The 17,700-nt window shown below is 34.2% G+C and overlaps 3 protein-coding genes and 1 pseudogene across 7 annotated transcripts; 3 read left to right on the top strand and 1 right to left on the bottom strand.

Moving 5' to 3' along the window:
- Window positions 1-789: 789 nt before the first annotated feature.
- On the bottom strand, window positions 790-1,605 carry LOC148761697 (uncharacterized). Its single transcript, XM_088808688.1, has 2 exons — window positions 1,402-1,605; window positions 790-1,323 (listed from the first exon to the last, which is right to left on the bottom strand). The coding sequence occupies exons 1-2, from the start codon at window positions 1,603-1,605 to the stop codon at window positions 790-792; spliced, it is 738 nt and encodes a 245-aa protein (XP_088664814.1).
- A 5,329-nt stretch (window positions 1,606-6,934) lies between these two features.
- Window positions 6,935-13,001, top strand: LOC148761696 (receptor-like protein 6). 4 transcript variants are annotated; one of them, XM_088808050.1, is made up of 5 exons: window positions 6,935-10,491; window positions 10,821-11,168; window positions 12,345-12,596; window positions 12,765-12,788; window positions 12,936-13,001. In XM_088808050.1, the coding sequence occupies exon 1, from the start codon at window positions 6,967-6,969 to the stop codon at window positions 10,468-10,470; it is 3,504 nt and encodes a 1,167-aa protein (XP_088664176.1). In that variant the 5' UTR covers window positions 6,935-6,966; the 3' UTR covers window positions 10,471-10,491; window positions 10,821-11,168; window positions 12,345-12,596; window positions 12,765-12,788; window positions 12,936-13,001. The 4 variants fall into 4 exon arrangements, with proteins under 4 accessions (XP_088664176.1, XP_088664177.1, XP_088664174.1 ...); XM_088808051.1 differs by lacking the exon at window positions 12,765-12,788 and having other exon boundaries at window positions 12,438-12,596; XM_088808048.1 differs by lacking the exon at window positions 12,765-12,788.
- On the top strand, window positions 12,795-13,889 carry LOC148761695 (kinesin-like protein KIN-14Q). The gene is made up of 2 exons (XM_088808052.1): window positions 12,795-13,000; window positions 13,087-13,889. Exon 2 carries the CDS (start codon window positions 13,095-13,097, stop codon window positions 13,662-13,664), a length of 570 nt encoding a protein of 189 aa, XP_088664178.1. The 5' UTR covers window positions 12,795-13,000; window positions 13,087-13,094; the 3' UTR covers window positions 13,665-13,889.
- A 458-nt stretch (window positions 13,890-14,347) lies between these two features.
- LOC18594639 (kinesin-like protein KIN-14Q) lies at window positions 14,348-17,372 on the top strand (annotated as a pseudogene). The gene is made up of 10 exons (XR_016027423.1): window positions 14,348-14,484; window positions 14,577-14,653; window positions 14,741-14,840; window positions 14,947-15,045; window positions 15,116-15,226; window positions 15,333-15,436; window positions 15,564-15,592; window positions 16,061-16,222; window positions 16,319-16,607; window positions 16,789-17,372. The product of XR_016027423.1 is annotated as a kinesin-like protein KIN-14Q (transcript).
- The last annotated feature ends 328 nt before the right edge of the window (window positions 17,373-17,700 follow it).

Below are 17,700 nucleotides of genomic sequence, written 5' to 3'. Positions count from 1 at the left end.
AGTTTTTTTAATTTGATAATTTTAAGAGTTTGCGTTGAAAATGGAAATCCCTTGTTAGTTTTAATGCTTTTTTTTTAATACATAATTTCAATGCCAAAAGAGTTGTATTAGTCCTTTTTTTTTTTTTTTGAATAGCAGGAATTTATTGACGAAGAATGGAGACACATAATACATGGGCTCCATTTAGGACCAGAAAACGTCAGAAACAGGAAATCAAACTGCTCAGAACGGACTACATTATTCTTCACAGCCCCACAAATGGAATAAAACCAATACACACAGATTTATAAATCAACCTTTGAAAGACTTGATTGACTTATAGGAATACTAATTTTGGGAGTTGTGACAATGAGGGCATATATGCCCATAGACCTTATCTGTTAAATGTCTTGGTCCAAATTTCTGCTAATGAATTGGGAGTTGGGACAAATCATGTCAATTGACCCCGGTCCTTACGCTCTTTACATATGACAGATGATAAAGCTGAGTAGGGTGAACGTTTTTAGCATGTTATGATAAAAATTTCTTAGATATGATCAGTAGCACCAGAGTCCATGATTCAGGTGTTTTGTTTAAACATGAGATTATTAATCTGTCTAAAATCAATGGCATGTTATTCCAACTATTGAAACATTGATGATTTGAGATAGTACTTGCAAAAGCTAAATTGACCAAGGATAGTTTGTTTTGGTGACTATTTTGTGAAGAAGTCTTACCATCAGAACATGTGATCCCATTTTCATTTAAGAGTTCAATTAGTCTACTAACTTGCTGTTTGATGACTGATATCTAAGACATAGTTCCATTTCCAGCTGAATTTTGTTCCTGGTCTAGCTGCACCACTGCAGATTCATCCTCATTCATACTGGTAACATTATTTGCTATAGACTTCCCTCTTTTGGAGTTTGCCTTGGATTTGGTGAATTTGAAATCTTCAGGAAAGCCCACCAATCTATAGCATTTTTTCTTAAGATGAACTTTCTTCCCACAATGTGAGCACACCAAGTCTTTCTTAAATTTTTTCTTTCCATCACTGGCAGTTAACATTGTTGAGGATTCTAGTCCTGGCTGAGCTTGAAACAGTAAGTTTCTTTGAGCTTCTTCTCTCAACACAAGACTATACACCTTGTCAAGGGATGGTATAGGGTCCATGAGTATAATTTGAGACCCAACAGTTGAGAAAGAGTCATTCAAGCCATTGAGGAATCTAAAAACTATGTCCTTCTGATATTGATAAGAGTATTTCTTGAAGCAATCCGAACTACATTTCCCACACACACAAAGAGGTAAAGGCTTGTAATTCCTCAACTTTTCCCAGATACCCTTAAGTTCAATAAAGTAAGAATCAACAGATCGTGTTCCTTGGGTTACATTGCCTAAGGTAAATTGTAGATTTCATACCCTGGTGTCATCAGGTTGTGCAAAGCTCTGCTTCAAAATGTTCCAAATATCTGGGGCAGAATCCATGTAAAAAATGGTTGATGATATTTGAGGTGTGATAAAATCAAGCATCCAAGCTATAGTGAGATTGTTGTAGCGTATCCAAGAAGGATATAAAGGATCAGTTGGTTGAGGTTTGGGGATGGTTCCATTTATGAAACCCATTTTGTTTTTGATTGAGAAAGCTAGAAGAAAGGATCTACTCTAGGCTACGTAATTAGTAGTGGTGAGCTTGGGGTTGATGATGACTGAGCTAGGATGGTCAGTATGATGAAGGAAATAAGGAGATTGGGGATCTCCAGTGGGTGAAATTTGAAATGTGATTTGTGATCCTTGAAAACTTGACTCAGTTGATTCAGACATGATTGAAAGAAAAAACCTAATACAGGTATCAACTAACAATGGATCGAATAAACAAAAGCTAAGAATTGATGAATAATCTATGAGACTGATAAGAAATTACTTTACCAGTGATGAAAAGCCATCGTTTCAAGGAATGAAGAAATTCATTTTTCCAGGAATCATCTGCTTTGATACCATGTCAAACATTGTATGACGGTTTGGGGAATTTCCATATTCATTCCATCAACAAAAAATTACAAAGTCTGCATATATATATATAGAGTAGAAGAGAAAAGGACAAAATAGCATAACTAATTTCCTATTAACTAACCTAACTAGAATTTAAAAGACTTAATTAATTACATCTTTAATAAAACAGTGCAGTTTGAAGCTTCTTCTTTCTTCCTTAGCCTTTTATTAATCCGGTGCATTTTTGGGTCTTTATTCCTTAGCTATTTAGAGCAACAGACTTCTGATAGCTTGTTGCTCTGCTACCTTTATTTCTCTGCTGTCTTAAGAGTAATTTCAAAAACAGTCATCATGGTTGACAAAAATAAAGGTAAATCATTCTAGTTTTATCTAGCTAATGTAACCATAGAAAATGGGAAACATAAACAAAATATGTCTGAGCAAGGCTCTTTTATTAAAAAGCACAATTGGATACAAAGCCATGGAAAGTGTGATTTAGAAACAGTTTAGCCCTTATCACAGTTAAAACTACTTTAACATTATTATTGGACAAAACTTTTTAGAGAAAGCTTTCATTCCTAAGGCCATGCAAAACTAGTTGGAGAATTGGAAGGAACAATAGATATTTAGGAGGAAGAAGGTATGACATTAACCTCTGGCTTGGTCTCACTTTCACCCATGACTTAAAAATGTTTGGTATTCAACTTTTCGACATTAATAAGGATGTCACATAATTGAAGTACTGAGCAAGTCGTCTTGTAATTAATTTAGTATGGATTTCTCAATCAATAAAATGATTTTAGTGGCATCTAAGATAAAGTCCATAGAGCACCCGAACATTTGACTCAATGATGGTGCTTGATCCCCCTGCCTAAAAAGTAGAATTCGAATCTCCCTTCTTCCCTTCCCCCAATTATTAAAAAAATAAAAAATAAAGTCCACAGACTTTGATATATGTTCAACATTCACCATTAAATACACGTCACATTTTCGACATATACATAGACTTTATAGGCATGTAAGGTCCAGAGGCTAGCTGTTTGATATATATTCAACATTAATCACCCTTAAATACACGTCACATTTTCGGCATATACAAAGACTTCATAGGCATGTAAAGTCCAAAGACTAACTATTTGATATATATTCAACCTTCACCATTAAATACATGTCACATTTTCGGCATATACATAGACTTTATTGGCATGTAAGGTCCAGAGACTAACTGTTTGATATATATTCAACATTCACCATTAAATACATGGCACATTTTTGGCATATTCATAGATTTTATTGGTATGTAAGGTTCAAAGACTAACTATTTGATATATATTCAACATTCACCATTGAATATATATCACATTTGTGGCATATACATAGATTTTATTGGCATGTAAGGTCCAGAGACTAACTATTTGATATATATTCAACATTCACTTAAACACATGTCACATTTTCGGTATATAACATAGACTTTATTTGCATGCATGTAAGGCCTAGAGACTAGATACGTGCTAAAAATCCTCTTTTTCTTCACAAAACAAGCTGTAAATTCAAAATTATCTTTTTGTTCATCACATTTACAAAAAAAAAATTTACAGTTATAATCTAATATAAAAAACCCTTGAACAAAACTAAATGGATTAACAAATTAATACCATGTAGAACTAGACCCATAAAAAATTTTCGTAATTAATAAAATTTAACAAGATAGCTGGGCCCTGCGTGAATTTCTAACATAAAAAAAAAAAAAAGAACTAGACCCATGTAAGATGAGACGATGAGACTCAAAACTAAATTTAAATGTTTGAAGAGTTATTTGTTAAATTTATGTAGAATTAATTTATACTAATTTAGGATCAACCATAACAAAAATTAAAAATTAAAAATGTAGTTTATATATATATATATAATTGGGGAAGAGAGATTTAAATTCTATTTTTTTAGCAGAGGGATCATGCATCAACCAATGAGCTAAATGCTCAGGTGCAAAATTAAAAACATAGTTGATTCTTAATATATGATTTGATAACGGAAACAATATTAACCAAATTAAATGTTGAGATGCAATGTACTACGATCTTCCTCTTCCTTGATCAATTAACTCTCTAACATGTGAAAAACCTTAACTTTATACAAGTCTAAATTGATTGTCTAGATTTGTGAATCATACAAGAAAAGAATTAAAAAAAAATCCTTTTGATATTTTTAGGAATTTTCAGTTAACGTGTCATAACTCTTTTTTTTCTTCATGTATAAGATCATAATATTAAAATTAATTTCATAGTTAAAGACAAATCTAGAATTTTAAAATTTGAGATATAAAATTTAAAGGGATAAATACATACATGGACTATTGTTCTATATGCTATTGATGGACTTTGTAAACATTACAAGTAGAGACCATAGTCACATGTCTATTTAATTATTACATAACCTATAGGTTTCAACATATATCCCAACTTCTAAAGTGCACCATCATGTTTCTTCTCATTAATAATGATTCTAAGCCTCTAACCATATATCACTAACAGACATAATTATTGATCAGAAATTCTTAGCATTCATAATGTAAATTCTTAACATTAATTCCAGTCCCAAAAGCAAGATAAAATTGTTGCTGTAAGATATAAGACACAGGTAAGTTATTAAAGTGCTGTGTATAATGCCTTTCTGACTTTCTAACAACGTAGGAATACTTGAACATTTTCCAATTACAAGTTAGAAAGAAATAAGAAAAATGACTAGTCCCGAATTGCTGATAAACACTCAAGGAATGCTCTGCTCATTCAACCCCAAGGTTGTAGGAAAGATGGTGGAAGGTCTACTCTCATTTTTGTGAACAATCCTTTCTACCTTTTCCTCTATCTTCTTTCAATTCAGATTTCTGAAAGAGATAAAATGTTATCCTTGCTCAAGACTTTTGAGGCCAACAAGTCTTCTATTCTATGGCATAACAAATCTTTGAGTAATTGATGTTCAACCCCCGATTTGAAATTAAAATAGAATGCTACAGTTTCAACTAAATTTTATTCTTAGACTGATTGGTAAACTAAAAGTTCCTGCATTATCAATTAATTGTAGCACTCCCAATAATAGAGGAGAGAGTAGTCACTATAATTCTAAGAAAACCAGTTTTTATTTCTTTTAATTTTTTGAATTTGATAAGCTTAGGGGTTTGGGTGGAAAATGTAAATCCCTTGTTAGTTTTAGTGCTTTTCTTTTTGAATAAATAAATTCAATGCGAAAAGTGTTGTATCAGTCCTCTGCATTTTTCTGGTTTTTTTGAATAGCAGGAATTTATTGATGAAGAATGGAGACACATAGTAAATGGACTCCATCCAGGACCACAAAACATCAGGAAAAAGGAAATCAAACTACCCAGACCGGACTGCATTATTCTTCACAGCCCCACAAATGGACTAAAATCAATGCACGGAGATTTATAAATTAACGTTTGGAAGACTTGATTGACTTATAGGAATACAAATTTTGAGAGTTGTGACAATGAGGACATATATGTCCATAGAGCTGATCGTCTTTGGCAATGGATGGACCAAGACAAGCTCTTTTAAAGGTCTTGGTCAAGATTTCTGCTAATGAATTAGGAGTTGGGACAGATCATGTTAATTGACCCCGGTCCTTACGCTCTTTATATATTACATATGCTGATTAAAGTTTCAACCCCAAACTAACACGCTAACATGACTTGACAGGAGTTGACATGTTTTACTTGGTCTTGAGGGAGAAAAATCTCTGGATCCAACGTAACAAATCTCCATCAGTTTCAGAGTAAAACCTTCCAAATTATTAATCATCATTTCCAACCCCAAAGTATAGAAAGTAGGTGATATATCAACACTATAGAAATATGCAACTCGTTCTATAAGCTTAAGAATACGCTATAATTGTTACCACATGTCTCCAAAACGCAACCTCTTTGCCCTGTCTAATTGGCAACTTGTATTTGAATTTTCTGGCTGAAGGCTCCCTTTTATGCCAACATGTTTTCTGCCACCCAACTAGTCCTTTGTCTTAATCATCACAACTACACTACGAATTAGAACAGGACGCTATAATCTCAACTAAATTATTTCTTACAATTTTGAAATTTTTTTTATATTAAAAAAGCGTATAGACAAAATATGCTGATACAATCGTCCATAAATCTTTTGACATCCTTATTGCATTGCAAGACTTGAGTTTGACTTGACAGCCTATAAGTATACATGTTATACATGTTTCGAGTATCATAATTATATTTGAAGTTCCTTTGAATCAGAAAGATGGGATACTTACTAATGTTCTATCAGCTTCTCTGCCTTCTATTGTTTTTACTTGAATTCTACTTCTTTTTTTAAGTGCAGTCTTAAATTGTAAATCCCTTGTTAGTTTTAATGCTTTTCCTTTGAATAAATAATTTATTTTTTGAGTAGCAGGAATTAATTAATGAAAAATGGAGACACATAATACATGGACTCCATCCAGGACCACAAAACATCAGAAAAAGGAAATCCAACTGCCCAGAACGGACTGCATTATTCTTCATAGCCCCGCAAATGGACTAAAACCAATACACACAGATTTGTAAATTAACCTTTGAAAGACTTGATTGATTTATAGGAATACTAATTTCGAGAGTTGTGACAATGGGGACATATACATGTCCATAGACCTTATCTGTTAAATGTCGTGGTCCAGATTTCTGCTAATAAATTGGGAGTTGGGACAGAACATGTCAATTGACCCCACCAATGTCCTTACGCTCTTTATATACTACAAATGATGATTTAATGCTTCAACCCCAAACTAACATGACTTGACAGTAGCTGACATGTTTACTTGGTAACAAATCTTTGGCAATGGATGGACCCCTCTGTTTATGTCTTGCTCAACAAACATTTTGGCATCCTTATTGCATTGCAGGACTTTGGTTTGACTTGGCAGCCTATAAGTATACTACATGCTTCTGTTCTCATAACTATAATCAGAAAGATGGAGTGCTTACTAATGTTCTATCAGCTTCTCTGCCTACTATTCTTTTGCTTGAGTTCTCAGCCTACTCTTTCATCCTCTTCATTTGCCCCTTCAGCAACTCCCCCATGCTCTCACAATGAGGCTTCAGCTTTGATGAAATTTAAAAGCTCTTTTTCCATCAACAAAGTTGCTTCTTGGAGATGCGAATTTATTGGCACTCCATCTTATCCTAAGACTGATTCGTGGAAGGAAGGGACTGATTGCTGCGCATGGGATGGAGTCACTTGCGACAATATAACAGGCCAAGTGATTGGCCTTGACCTCAGTTGCAGTTGGTTATATGGTGCCATTCCTTCCAACAGTAGTCTTTTCCATCTCCCACACCTGCAGAAGCTTAACCTCGCTCATAACGATTTTAACCATTCCAAGATGTCATCTGAGTTTGCTCGGTTTACAAGTCTGACGCAACTCAACCTCACGGAGTCAGTCTTTGCAGGACAAATTCCACTCCAAATCTCCCACTTGTCAAAGTTGGTTTCACTTGATCTCTCTTGGAATTATCCTCAAGCACTAGACGAACGTACTTTGGCAAGGCTTGTTCAGAACCTAACAGAGGTGAGACAACTGTTTCTTGATAGAATCAACATGTCTTCTATTAATCCTAATGTCTTGATGGATATATCTTCTTCTTTAAGCTCTCTTAGTCTTGAAGATTGTGATTTGCAAGGAAAATTCCCAGAAAGCATTTTTCTCCTGCCAAACCTCAAGTTGCTCAATTTAGGATACAACCAGGAACTCAAAATCTATCTTCCAAACTTCAACCAGAGCAACCATTTTGAGCTATTAGATCTAAGTCTTACAAATCTCTCTGGAGCATTGCCTAATTCCATTGGCAATTTAGTTTCATTGAAAGATTTAGATCTAAGTTTCACGTCCCTCTCTGGAGCATTACCTAATTCCATTGGCAATTTAGTTTCATTGGAAATTTTGGCTCTAAGTTTTACGAATTTTTCTAGAGCATTGCCTAATTCCATTGGCAATTTAGTTTCATTGAAAGATTTGGATCTAAGTTTTACAAAGCTTTCTGGAGTATTGCCTAAATCTATTGGCAATTTAGTTTCATTGAAATATTTGGATCTACGTTCCACGCCCCTCTCTGGAGCATTGCCTAATTCCATTGGCAATTTAGTTTCATTGAAACATTTGGATCTAAGTACGACGTCCCTCTTTGGAGCATTACCTAATTCCATTGGCAATTTAGTTTCATTGGAAATTTTGTCCCTAAGTTTTACGAATATTTCTGGAGCATTGCCTAATTCGATTGGCAATTTAGTTTCATTGGAAATTTTGGCTCTAAGTTTTACGAATATTTCTGGAGCATTGCCTAATTCCATTGGCAATTTAGTTTCATTGAGATATTTGGTTCTAAGTGGCACATCCCTCTCTGGAGCATTGCCTACTTCCATTGGCAATTTAGTTTCATTGAAAGTTTTGGATTTAAGTTCTACGAATTTTTCTGGAGCATTGCCTAACTCAATTGGTAACCTTGTTTCCTTGGAAGAATTGAGTCTTGAAGAATGTAACTTTTCAGGAATAATTCCGAGATCATTAGGGAATCTCTCGCAACTCAATTACTTGAGCCTCTCAAATAATTATTTTAGTGGACAGATTCCATCTTCACTCACAAACCTAACTCATCTTGAATTCTTGGACATCTCTCACAATCAACTACAAGATTCCATTCCAAATGAGGTAACTACTTTTCCTAATCTCATCACTCTAGACTTATCTTTTAATTTTCTCAACGGTACACTTCCATCTTCAATATCTCAACTTGTGAACCTTACTTTGCTTGATTTATCATCAAATAATCTTAGTGGAATTGTAGAATCTGTCCTGTTTTCAAAACTCCAAAATCTCCAATACCTTGCTCTTTCATATAACAATATATACTTCGACTCTAATCATACCAGTGCTAATTATACATTGCCAAGTCTATATTTTTTGGATTTGTCGTCTTGTGATGTCAATCAATTCCCCCAATTTTTAAGGGGCTCAAAAGTTTTGGAGTATTTAGACGTTTCCAATAATAGAATTTCTGGCAAGATTCCCAAATTTATGTGGGATGTTGGGAAAGACTCTTTGTTTTACTTAAATCTATCTCACAACTCTATGACAGAATTAGAGCAACTTCCATGGAGGAAAATCATAATCCTTGACCTAAGCTTCAATTTAGTTCAAGGAAATCTTCCGATTCCACCTTTGAACACATCTATTTTTTTAATCTCAAATAACAATCTGAGTGGAGAGATATCTGATCTCATATGCAATGTGAGTTATCTTGAAGTTTTAGACATGTCTCACAACAATTTCAATGGAATTATTCCACATTGTTTTGGAGAATTAAGCAAAAGACTTTGGATATTGAATCTAAGGATGAACAAACTTCATGGAACTATTCCTTCAACATTTGCAAGGGGATGTCGGTTGAAGAATCTGAACTTGAATGCTAATCAATTGGAGGGGCCTTTAACACGATCCATCCTTAATTGTGGAAGTCTACAAGTACTAGATCTTGGCAACAACAAGATCAATGCTACATTCCCTCATTGGTTGGGAACTCTTCAAGAGCTAAAAGTTCTTGTAATGAAATCAAATCAAATGCATGGTTCCATAAATAGCAAAAGGCATATGCATTATTTTGGTAAGTTGCAAATTTTGGACCTCTCCAACAACAGTTTTACTGGACAGTTGCCAACTGGGTACATAGAAAATTTCAAGGCTATGATGAATGCTGAAGAAAATAGAGATGTCATGCCTTATATGGGGGGTTTGGATAAGGAAACAAATAACTTCTACACTTATTCTGTTTATTTGATCGAAAAAGGGCAAGAGGTTGAATTAATGAAAATTTTTGCCACATTAACAATCATTGATCTATCAAATAACAAGTTTGAAGGAGAGATTCCAAGAGTTATTGGAAAGCTTCGTTCAGTCATCGGGCTTAACTTTTCTCATAATCACCTTATTGGTCATATTCCACCATCATTTGGAAATTTGATCAATCTTGAATGGTTAGACCTATCCTCGAACAAGCTCGATGGAAAGATTCCAGAACAATTGTTGAATTTGACAATGCTTTCGTCCCTAAACCTTTCCAAGAATAAACTTGTTGGGCGCATACCTGAAGGCAAACAATTCAACACATTTGAAAACAATTCCTATGAAGGGAATGATGGATTATGTGGTTTTCCACTCTCTAGAAATTGTAGTAGTAATGAAGTGCAACAGCCACCACCTTCAAAGTTACAAGAAGAAGATCACTCAAAATCTGGAATTAGATTTGGGTGGAAAGTTGTGCTAATTGGATACATGTCTGGATTTATGTTTGGAGTGGGTATGGGATATGTTGTTTTTCAGACCGGTAAACCCAAATGGATTGTGAGCTTTGTTGAAGCCAAACATCATCGAAGGCCAAAAAAGTCAAACAAGACTACTCGTACTAGTCGGACAAGGAGTTAGTAATCATCAGTGACACTGCAGGTACGTTCATTCTTCTTCATCAAATGCACTTTTTATTTAGCTGTTGATAGTTTCTTTTGGTGAAATCAAGGTTAGCTGTTTGACTCCACAATTAAAGAAACGAAAGTTGGTAAGGATATATATGTTAAGTTTGGCATATATATATATATATATTATTTCAAGACAAATATATATATGACAGACTTCAAAGTTTTACAAATTATAATACTTAGTCCTATTTTTTTGACTATGATTAATATTATTCTGTTCATAGTAATTATTTAGCGACATTTGTGGTTAATGGCTACTCATTGATTTGTTTTCTTTTTACTAAATTTCTTTATTTGTAGGTGATTAATACGTTTGAGAACAATTCCTACGAAGGGAATGACAGATTATGCGGTTTTCCACTTTCAAGATATTGCAGCAGTAATGAAGCACAACAGCCACCATCTTTAAACTTAGACGAAGAAGATGGCTCAAAATCTGAAATTAGATTTGGGTGGAAAGTTGTGTTAATGGGATACATGTCTGGATTTATGTTCGGAGTGGCTATGGGATATGCTGTTTTCCACACCGATAAACCCAAATGGATTGTGAGCTTGGTTGAAGCCAAACATCATGGAAGGCCAAAAAAGTCAAACAAGAATGCTCGCACTAGTCGAACAAGGAGATAGTAATCATCAATGACACTGCAGGTACGTTAATTCTTGTTCCTCAACTGCTCTTTTTTGTCAAGCTGTTGATAGCTTCTTTTGATTAAATCAAGCTCAGTTGTTTGACTTCACAGTTAAAGAAAAACATAGGTTAAGAACAATATATATGTTAATTTTGGCTTATACATATTATTTAAAGACAAATATATATCACAGCTTCAAAGTTTTTACAAATGAATCTGATCTTTGCATGTTCACTAATTAAATATTTAGTCCTGTACAATTTACTATATATGATTAGTATTATTCTTTTCATAGCAATTATTTAGCACCATTTGCAGTGAATGGCTACTCCTTGATTTGCTTAATCTTTTGCTAAATTTCTCTATTTTTAGGTAATCATTTGCAGTGTTTACACCAACACTGCAAGTTTTTTTATATCCATTTTCTATTGATTAATATTATTTATTTTTAGCCAACAAAGCTTTATCTCAATAATAGGGAGAAGGTCTTGAAATCTTTAGGTCTCAAGTTCAAGTGATGTTGTATGTAGATTTAATTCAATTTTATGTTGATTTATTTATTAATCTCTTTTATGAATGTAATATGTGATATATAAGAAAATTATTTAATTATAATTGAAATTTTTAGGTTAAGAACAATATATATGTTAATTTTGGCTTATACATATTATTTAAAGACAAATATATATCACAGCTTCAAAGTTTTTACAAATGAATCTGATCTTTGCATGTTCACTAATTAAATATTTAGTCCTGTACAATTTACTATATATGATTAGTATTATTCTTTTCATAGCAATTATTTAGCACCATTTGCAGTGAATGGCTACTCCTTGATTTGCTTAATCTTTTGCTAAATTTCTCTATTTTTAGGTAATCATTTGCAGTGTTTACACCAACACTGCAAGTTTTTTTATATCCATTTTCTATTGATTAATATTATTTATTTTTAGCCAACAAAGCTTTATCTCAATAATAGGGAGAAGGTCTTGAAATCTTTAGGTCTCAAGTTCAAGTGATGTTGTATGTAGATTTAATTCAATTTTATGTTGATTTATTTATTAATCTCTTTTATGAATGTAATATGTGATATATAAGAAAATTATTTAATTATAATTGAAATTTTTACTCATAATTGTAATGATCTCATAAGAAAATATTACTTAGCTTAACTAAAGGTCACTTTAAATCACAGAGTTCCTTTGTTTTCTTTGGCCATGGAACATATCAACGTTCCGCTGTGGACTGACCCACTTCTCCTCGCTGACGTTTCTTGCCAACAACACAGCTCTAACTGCAAGATTTCACTAAATCCAACCCATCAGTACTTTCCCCTCTTCATGTTATTTCATTCATTTTTTATTCTTCACCTTGGCTGATACTGATGCAGCCATGTCACTAAATCCGTCTATGCTGGATTCAGAGTCTTCCCCTCAACCAAATTCTGGTAATTTCTTTTCTTTTTGAAGTATTTTGTTTTTCTTTTAATTCGATATTAGGTGCATGTATCTCTCAATTAAAACAAAATTGGGTTGGAATTTTCCTTCCTTATATGTATCTCTCAATTAAATTTGGTTTTGTTATTCCTTTGTTAATCCGTCTATGCTGGATTCAGATTCTTCCCCTCACCCAAATTCTGGTAATTTCTTTTCTTGTTGAAGAATTTTGTTTTTCTTTTAATTCAATGCTAGGTGCATGTGTCTCTCAATTAAAACAAAATTGGGTTGGAATTTTCCTTCCTTACATGTATCTCTCAATTAAATTTGGTTTGTTTTTGTTGATTTAGATATAGATGTTCCCTGGCAAACTCAAAGTTCAAAAGCAATTAGTACGCCAATTAGAAAATTGATGGTAAACAACCTTTGCTTAGAAATGATTTGTTTGTTCTTTGCATCCTAGTGTTGTAAGGATGTAAATGAATTTATGTTCGGTTTCAGGCCGGTCCATGTTGGGATTTTCTCTATCATTGCCAGACCTTGTTGTATGTACCGGATCACCCGATATTCCAATTGAGTTTTCTTTAGAGAATGGCATTGATGGATCTGATACTAAAGTAAAGCACAAAACTCCCACTGCAAAGTTCTCCACAGTCTGCCAAACTTTCCACAAAGAAATGCCCCCGGACTCTTCCTTTGTGCTGCTTCCATTACCAGGAACTGCAGACTATGTACACAAGGAGCATGAACACCTTCCTGTTATAAGCATCAATGCAAGGTGCATAAATGGAGCAGTGGAATTAGATGGTGTCATTTATTCGGACGGCGGTTGTTATGTTGGTGGTGATGTTATAAGGACTGATAGTGTCGTTGGAGATGGAGTGGGAAATTCATTGTACAATACAGCGCAATTTGGTGACTTCTCATACAAGTTTTCATCATTGGAGTCTGGTTTTTACAACGTTGATCTGCTTTTTGCAGAAATAGTTTTCACTACCGGTCCACCTGGAATTAGAGTATTTGATGTATTTATACAACAAGAGAAGGTGAAAAAACCAGATTTTATGCTGCCGATCTAAATCACACTAAGTGATTAGTATTGTTATTTGATCAAGTTTGATTGAACGTATTGTGAGTTGTGTCCAGCCTAGACATATATGGCCAGGTAGGTGCACATAAGCCTCTGGTTATATCTAACATTAAAACATTTGTTGATAGCGGTAGGGGCTTACTCATTAGATTTGAAGGATTAATGAGGTGTCCAATTGTATGTGGCATTACTGTAAGGAAAGATTCTCGTGCAAGTAAGTTTGTAGTTTGGATACTTATCTTTGTTCTCTCTGCTTATTCATATTGTCTAAAACTTAAAATGTAGGCATACTTATTTAAGGTTCTATGGGACAAACCTCATATTAAAAGCCATAAATGTTTGCAACATTCCTGATAGGAAATAGTTCCCTACAAACCATTTATTTATTGTTTTTCAGAAAAACATTTGCCCTCGGCTTGAAGTCAAGAAGAGCTCAAACTTTTACTAAACAAATTTGTGCAGCAGGTTTTAAAGAGGCTGAATTGAGAGATCTGAGTCGCTAGAAGTAATGGAACATTACTTTTTCAAGGTTCGAATGGAACAGCTGAAAATAGGAAGTAAAGAAAATTTGAGATCATTTAATATTGATTGCTTGCAGGATATGAGTGACTGTGGGGTAGAAGTAAAATAAGAAAAGCTGCAAAGAGATTATGAGCGCCAAAGTAAGGAAATAGCAGAGATGAGGAGAGCCTTTGAAGGGCTTAAGAGGGAGAACCAACTTAAGAGTAAAGAGTGTCGAGAAGCGTGCAAATCTTTACAGGAGCTCCAAAGTGAGCTTATGCGCAAATCAATGCATGTTGGCTCATTAGGTATGAACTTTTTTTTTTTTTAACTTTTGTTACCCTGTAACTGCCTAGCACTTGCTTGCATAAGTAACAAATGCTGTTATATCCATTTATAGCCTTAGCAACTGAGGGAGAAGTGAAAGAGAAGAGCAGATGGTTCTCATCATTGAGGGACATGACCAGAAATTTGAAGGCATAAAATTGGAACTGAATGATGCAACTATAATTTATACAAAGCTAGAACTTTAATTTCAAAATATTATGAAGTTCCAATTTGCAGATAATGAAAATGGAACACATCAAGCTATCTGAGGAGGCATCCATGTATAATTATTGCTTCAAGGATATCAATGAAATTGGCTCTTCAATTCTCTCCAGAAGTAAGTTAGCACTTAGCCTGCACCGTTAATCATACTTTATAGTTTTTAATCACCTCATGAATCCATTTTAGTCTCTTTTATAATCCTATTATCATATTTCCAAAAGTAAACCAGCAAGCAGATTTGCATGAAGATCTCAAGATTAATTTTCTCAGAGGGGCCAAAGAAAGGAAAGAACTCTACAACAAGGTTCTAGAATTGAAAGGTTAGCCACATTCGATTTTCCATATAAAAGTCTGAAATAGGTTGAAAATTTTGAGACTCAAAATTTTCAGTGGCTGTTGATTTTGAATCTGCAAAAGATGGTGAACTCACTGTATTATCAAATGGTGCTCCGAGGAAAATCTTTAAGTTTGATGCTGTTTTTGGCCCTCAAGCAGACCAAGGTAATGCCATTTCTAGGAGCAGTTTTGGGCTTACCGCAAAATATTACTAATGATTCTTTCAATGAATATTTATAATAATTTACTTCTGTTGCTTGGTTTCTTTTAGCTGATGTTTTCCAAGACACAGCTCCATTTGCTACATCGGTTCTGGATGGCTACAATGTCTGCGTTTTTGCTTATGGACAGACAGGCATAGGAAAAACTTTTACAGTAAATTTTGGGACTCTTGAGGCATTGTTTCGCATAATTAATGAGCGGCAGAAGTTGCGTCGATATGAGATATCAGTCAGTGTCTTAGAAGTATACAATGAACTGATAAGAGATTTACTGGTTTCAGGCACTCAGCAAGGCTCGGTGCCAAAAAAGGTGGGGTAATTTTGTTTTAGCCTTTTTTCTTTGACATTTTTTCTTTTCCAGAATGGTTGTGCCAACTTTTGTTAGTTGAGTTTCATACATCCTTTTTGTTGCTAATTCATCGTGATGAGAGATTAACTGTGTCCAAAGAGTATCAATACATTTTAGTTATTGTCATGCTGAAGTGTTTTGAGTACAGATTTTCTTTTTGCATTTGTTTCAGGTGTTAGAGGAAGAAGTTTCCATGAACTCTCAATCATAAACTAATAAAATTATGTGCTTGTCCCTAGCTAAATTCAGTGTGTAATATTGGTGACTTTGCAACATTTGCTGACTGAGACTTCAGGATTGATTAATGATTATCCCAACATTTTTCCTTTTACTCTCTGATTACTATGATATAATGACTGCTACCAAGGACAGTTGTTCTTATGAATTTTCAAATAGCTAAATCTTTCACATTGATGTGGCTACTTGTAGACTTGAAATAAGGCAAGTGGGTGAAGGAATGGATCATGTCCCAGGGCTCGTTGAAGCACATGTAAAGAACATGAATGAGGTCTGGGAAGTCCTACAGACTGGCAGTAATGCGAGGGCTGTTGGCTCAACCAATGCCAATGAGCATCGCAGTAGATCCCACTGGTCTGTCTGTTGCAGTTGATTTTAAATTCAGTACTCATTGCACAAAATGTGTTTAAACACAGCTAAATGCCAGCTTATGGGTCGCTCTTGATGCAGCATACATTGTGTGATGGTTAAGGGAGAGAATTTGTTGAATGGGGAATGCACAAAGAGCAAGCTATGGTTGGTGGACCTAGCTGGAAGTGAACGAGTAGCAAAACCAGAAGTGCATGGAGAAAGACTCAAGGAAACTCAAAATATTAACAGATCCTTGTCTGCACTCGGCAATGTCATATCTGCTCGTGCTACTAAAAGCCCTCACATTCCTTCCAGGTTATAAAAATACAGAGATGAGTTTAATCATGCAGGAATTCAAAGCTCACACACTTGCTTCAAGACTCTTTAGGTAAATTTTTATCTTTATATCCCCTACAAGGAAATTACTGTGACATAAATGATAAAAACAAGTCAAGATTAAAATTTCCTTTATTTTTTTTACTTTCATGGTCAAACTTCTGTTATTTCGGTCATAGAATTTCTACAGAGATAGAAGTAAAAAGCCTGATAATTAGGTTTATGTTTGTTAGGGGGAGATTCAAAGACACTTATGTTTGTACAAAGCAGTCCTCAGGAGAATGACCTCGTTGAGACCATATGCTCTTTGAACTTTGCAAGTAGAGTGAGAGGGATAGAGTTGGGTCCGGTAAAGAAGCAAATGGACTGCTCAGAACTTCTGAGATGCAAACTGATGGTACAACCAGCAACTTATCGTCAACATTTCTTAAGCCTAATTTATCATTTTGATGTTACCAACGACAATTCTTTTCTGGACCTAAAAGGTGGAGAAATCAAAGTCTTTGTTGAATCAGACTTTAAGTTTTACTTCTTTGTTTAATGTCTTATACTTCTTTTCATGCTTTTGAAATATTGTTTCATTAAAAATTTTATCAAGAAAAGCCCGGTGAGAAAAATTACCTTGATAAAAGAAAAACATACAGTACGTATTTTACTTCACTTGATGACTGCATTATTTATCACAATTCAACACCACCTAGATATAATTAAAACTACTTTATCATTATTATTGGACAAAATTATTTAGCGAAAGCTTTCTTTCTTAAGACCATGCGAAACTATTTAGAGAAGCTTTTATTGCTAGGACTATACAAAACTATTTAGAGATTTGGAAGGAACACTAGATATTTAGGAGGAAGAGGGTCTGACATTAACCTTGGCCTTGGTCTCACTTTCACCCATGACTTTAAAATGATTGCTCGTTATGTGTTTATCAAGGTTAAGCAAATAGCAGATAATAAAAGTATTAATCAAACGATATTTAAATAAATTGTAAATCCAAAAGTATATTAATTATGATGTGAAAAGATATATATCCGAGACACCAAAGTTTAATCACCACCATTATAAACATATATATATTGAAAAGTCCATAATTAAGTCATTGGTGTGAATATCTATAAAACAGTGTAGCTTAATTACTA

The sequence above is a fragment of the Theobroma cacao genome, chromosome 7 (genome assembly GCF_053813885.1).
Source record: "Theobroma cacao isolate CCN51 chromosome 7, ASM5381388v1, whole genome shotgun sequence".
NCBI lineage: Eukaryota > Viridiplantae > Streptophyta > Magnoliopsida > Malvales > Malvaceae > Theobroma > Theobroma cacao.
Note: the sequence above shows the minus strand (reverse complement) of the source record. Positions and strands in the feature narration are given on the sequence as shown.

Bases quoted from the DNA above. Each gene is read 5' to 3' on its own strand.
- LOC148761697 (XM_088808688.1), bottom strand. From the start codon at position 1,605: ATGGGTTTCATAAATGGAACCATCCCCAAACCTCAACCAACTGATCCT. The intron at 1,324-1,401 runs GTATGAAATCTA...ATTGAACTTAAG, and splicing joins CACAACCTGATGACACCAGG to GGTATCTGGGAAAAGTTGAG.
- LOC148761696 (XM_088808051.1), top strand. From the start codon at position 6,967: ATGGAGTGCTTACTAATGTTCTATCAGCTTCTCTGCCTACTATTCTTT.
- LOC148761695 (XM_088808052.1), top strand. From the start codon at position 13,095: ATGTTGGGATTTTCTCTATCATTGCCAGACCTTGTTGTATGTACCGGA.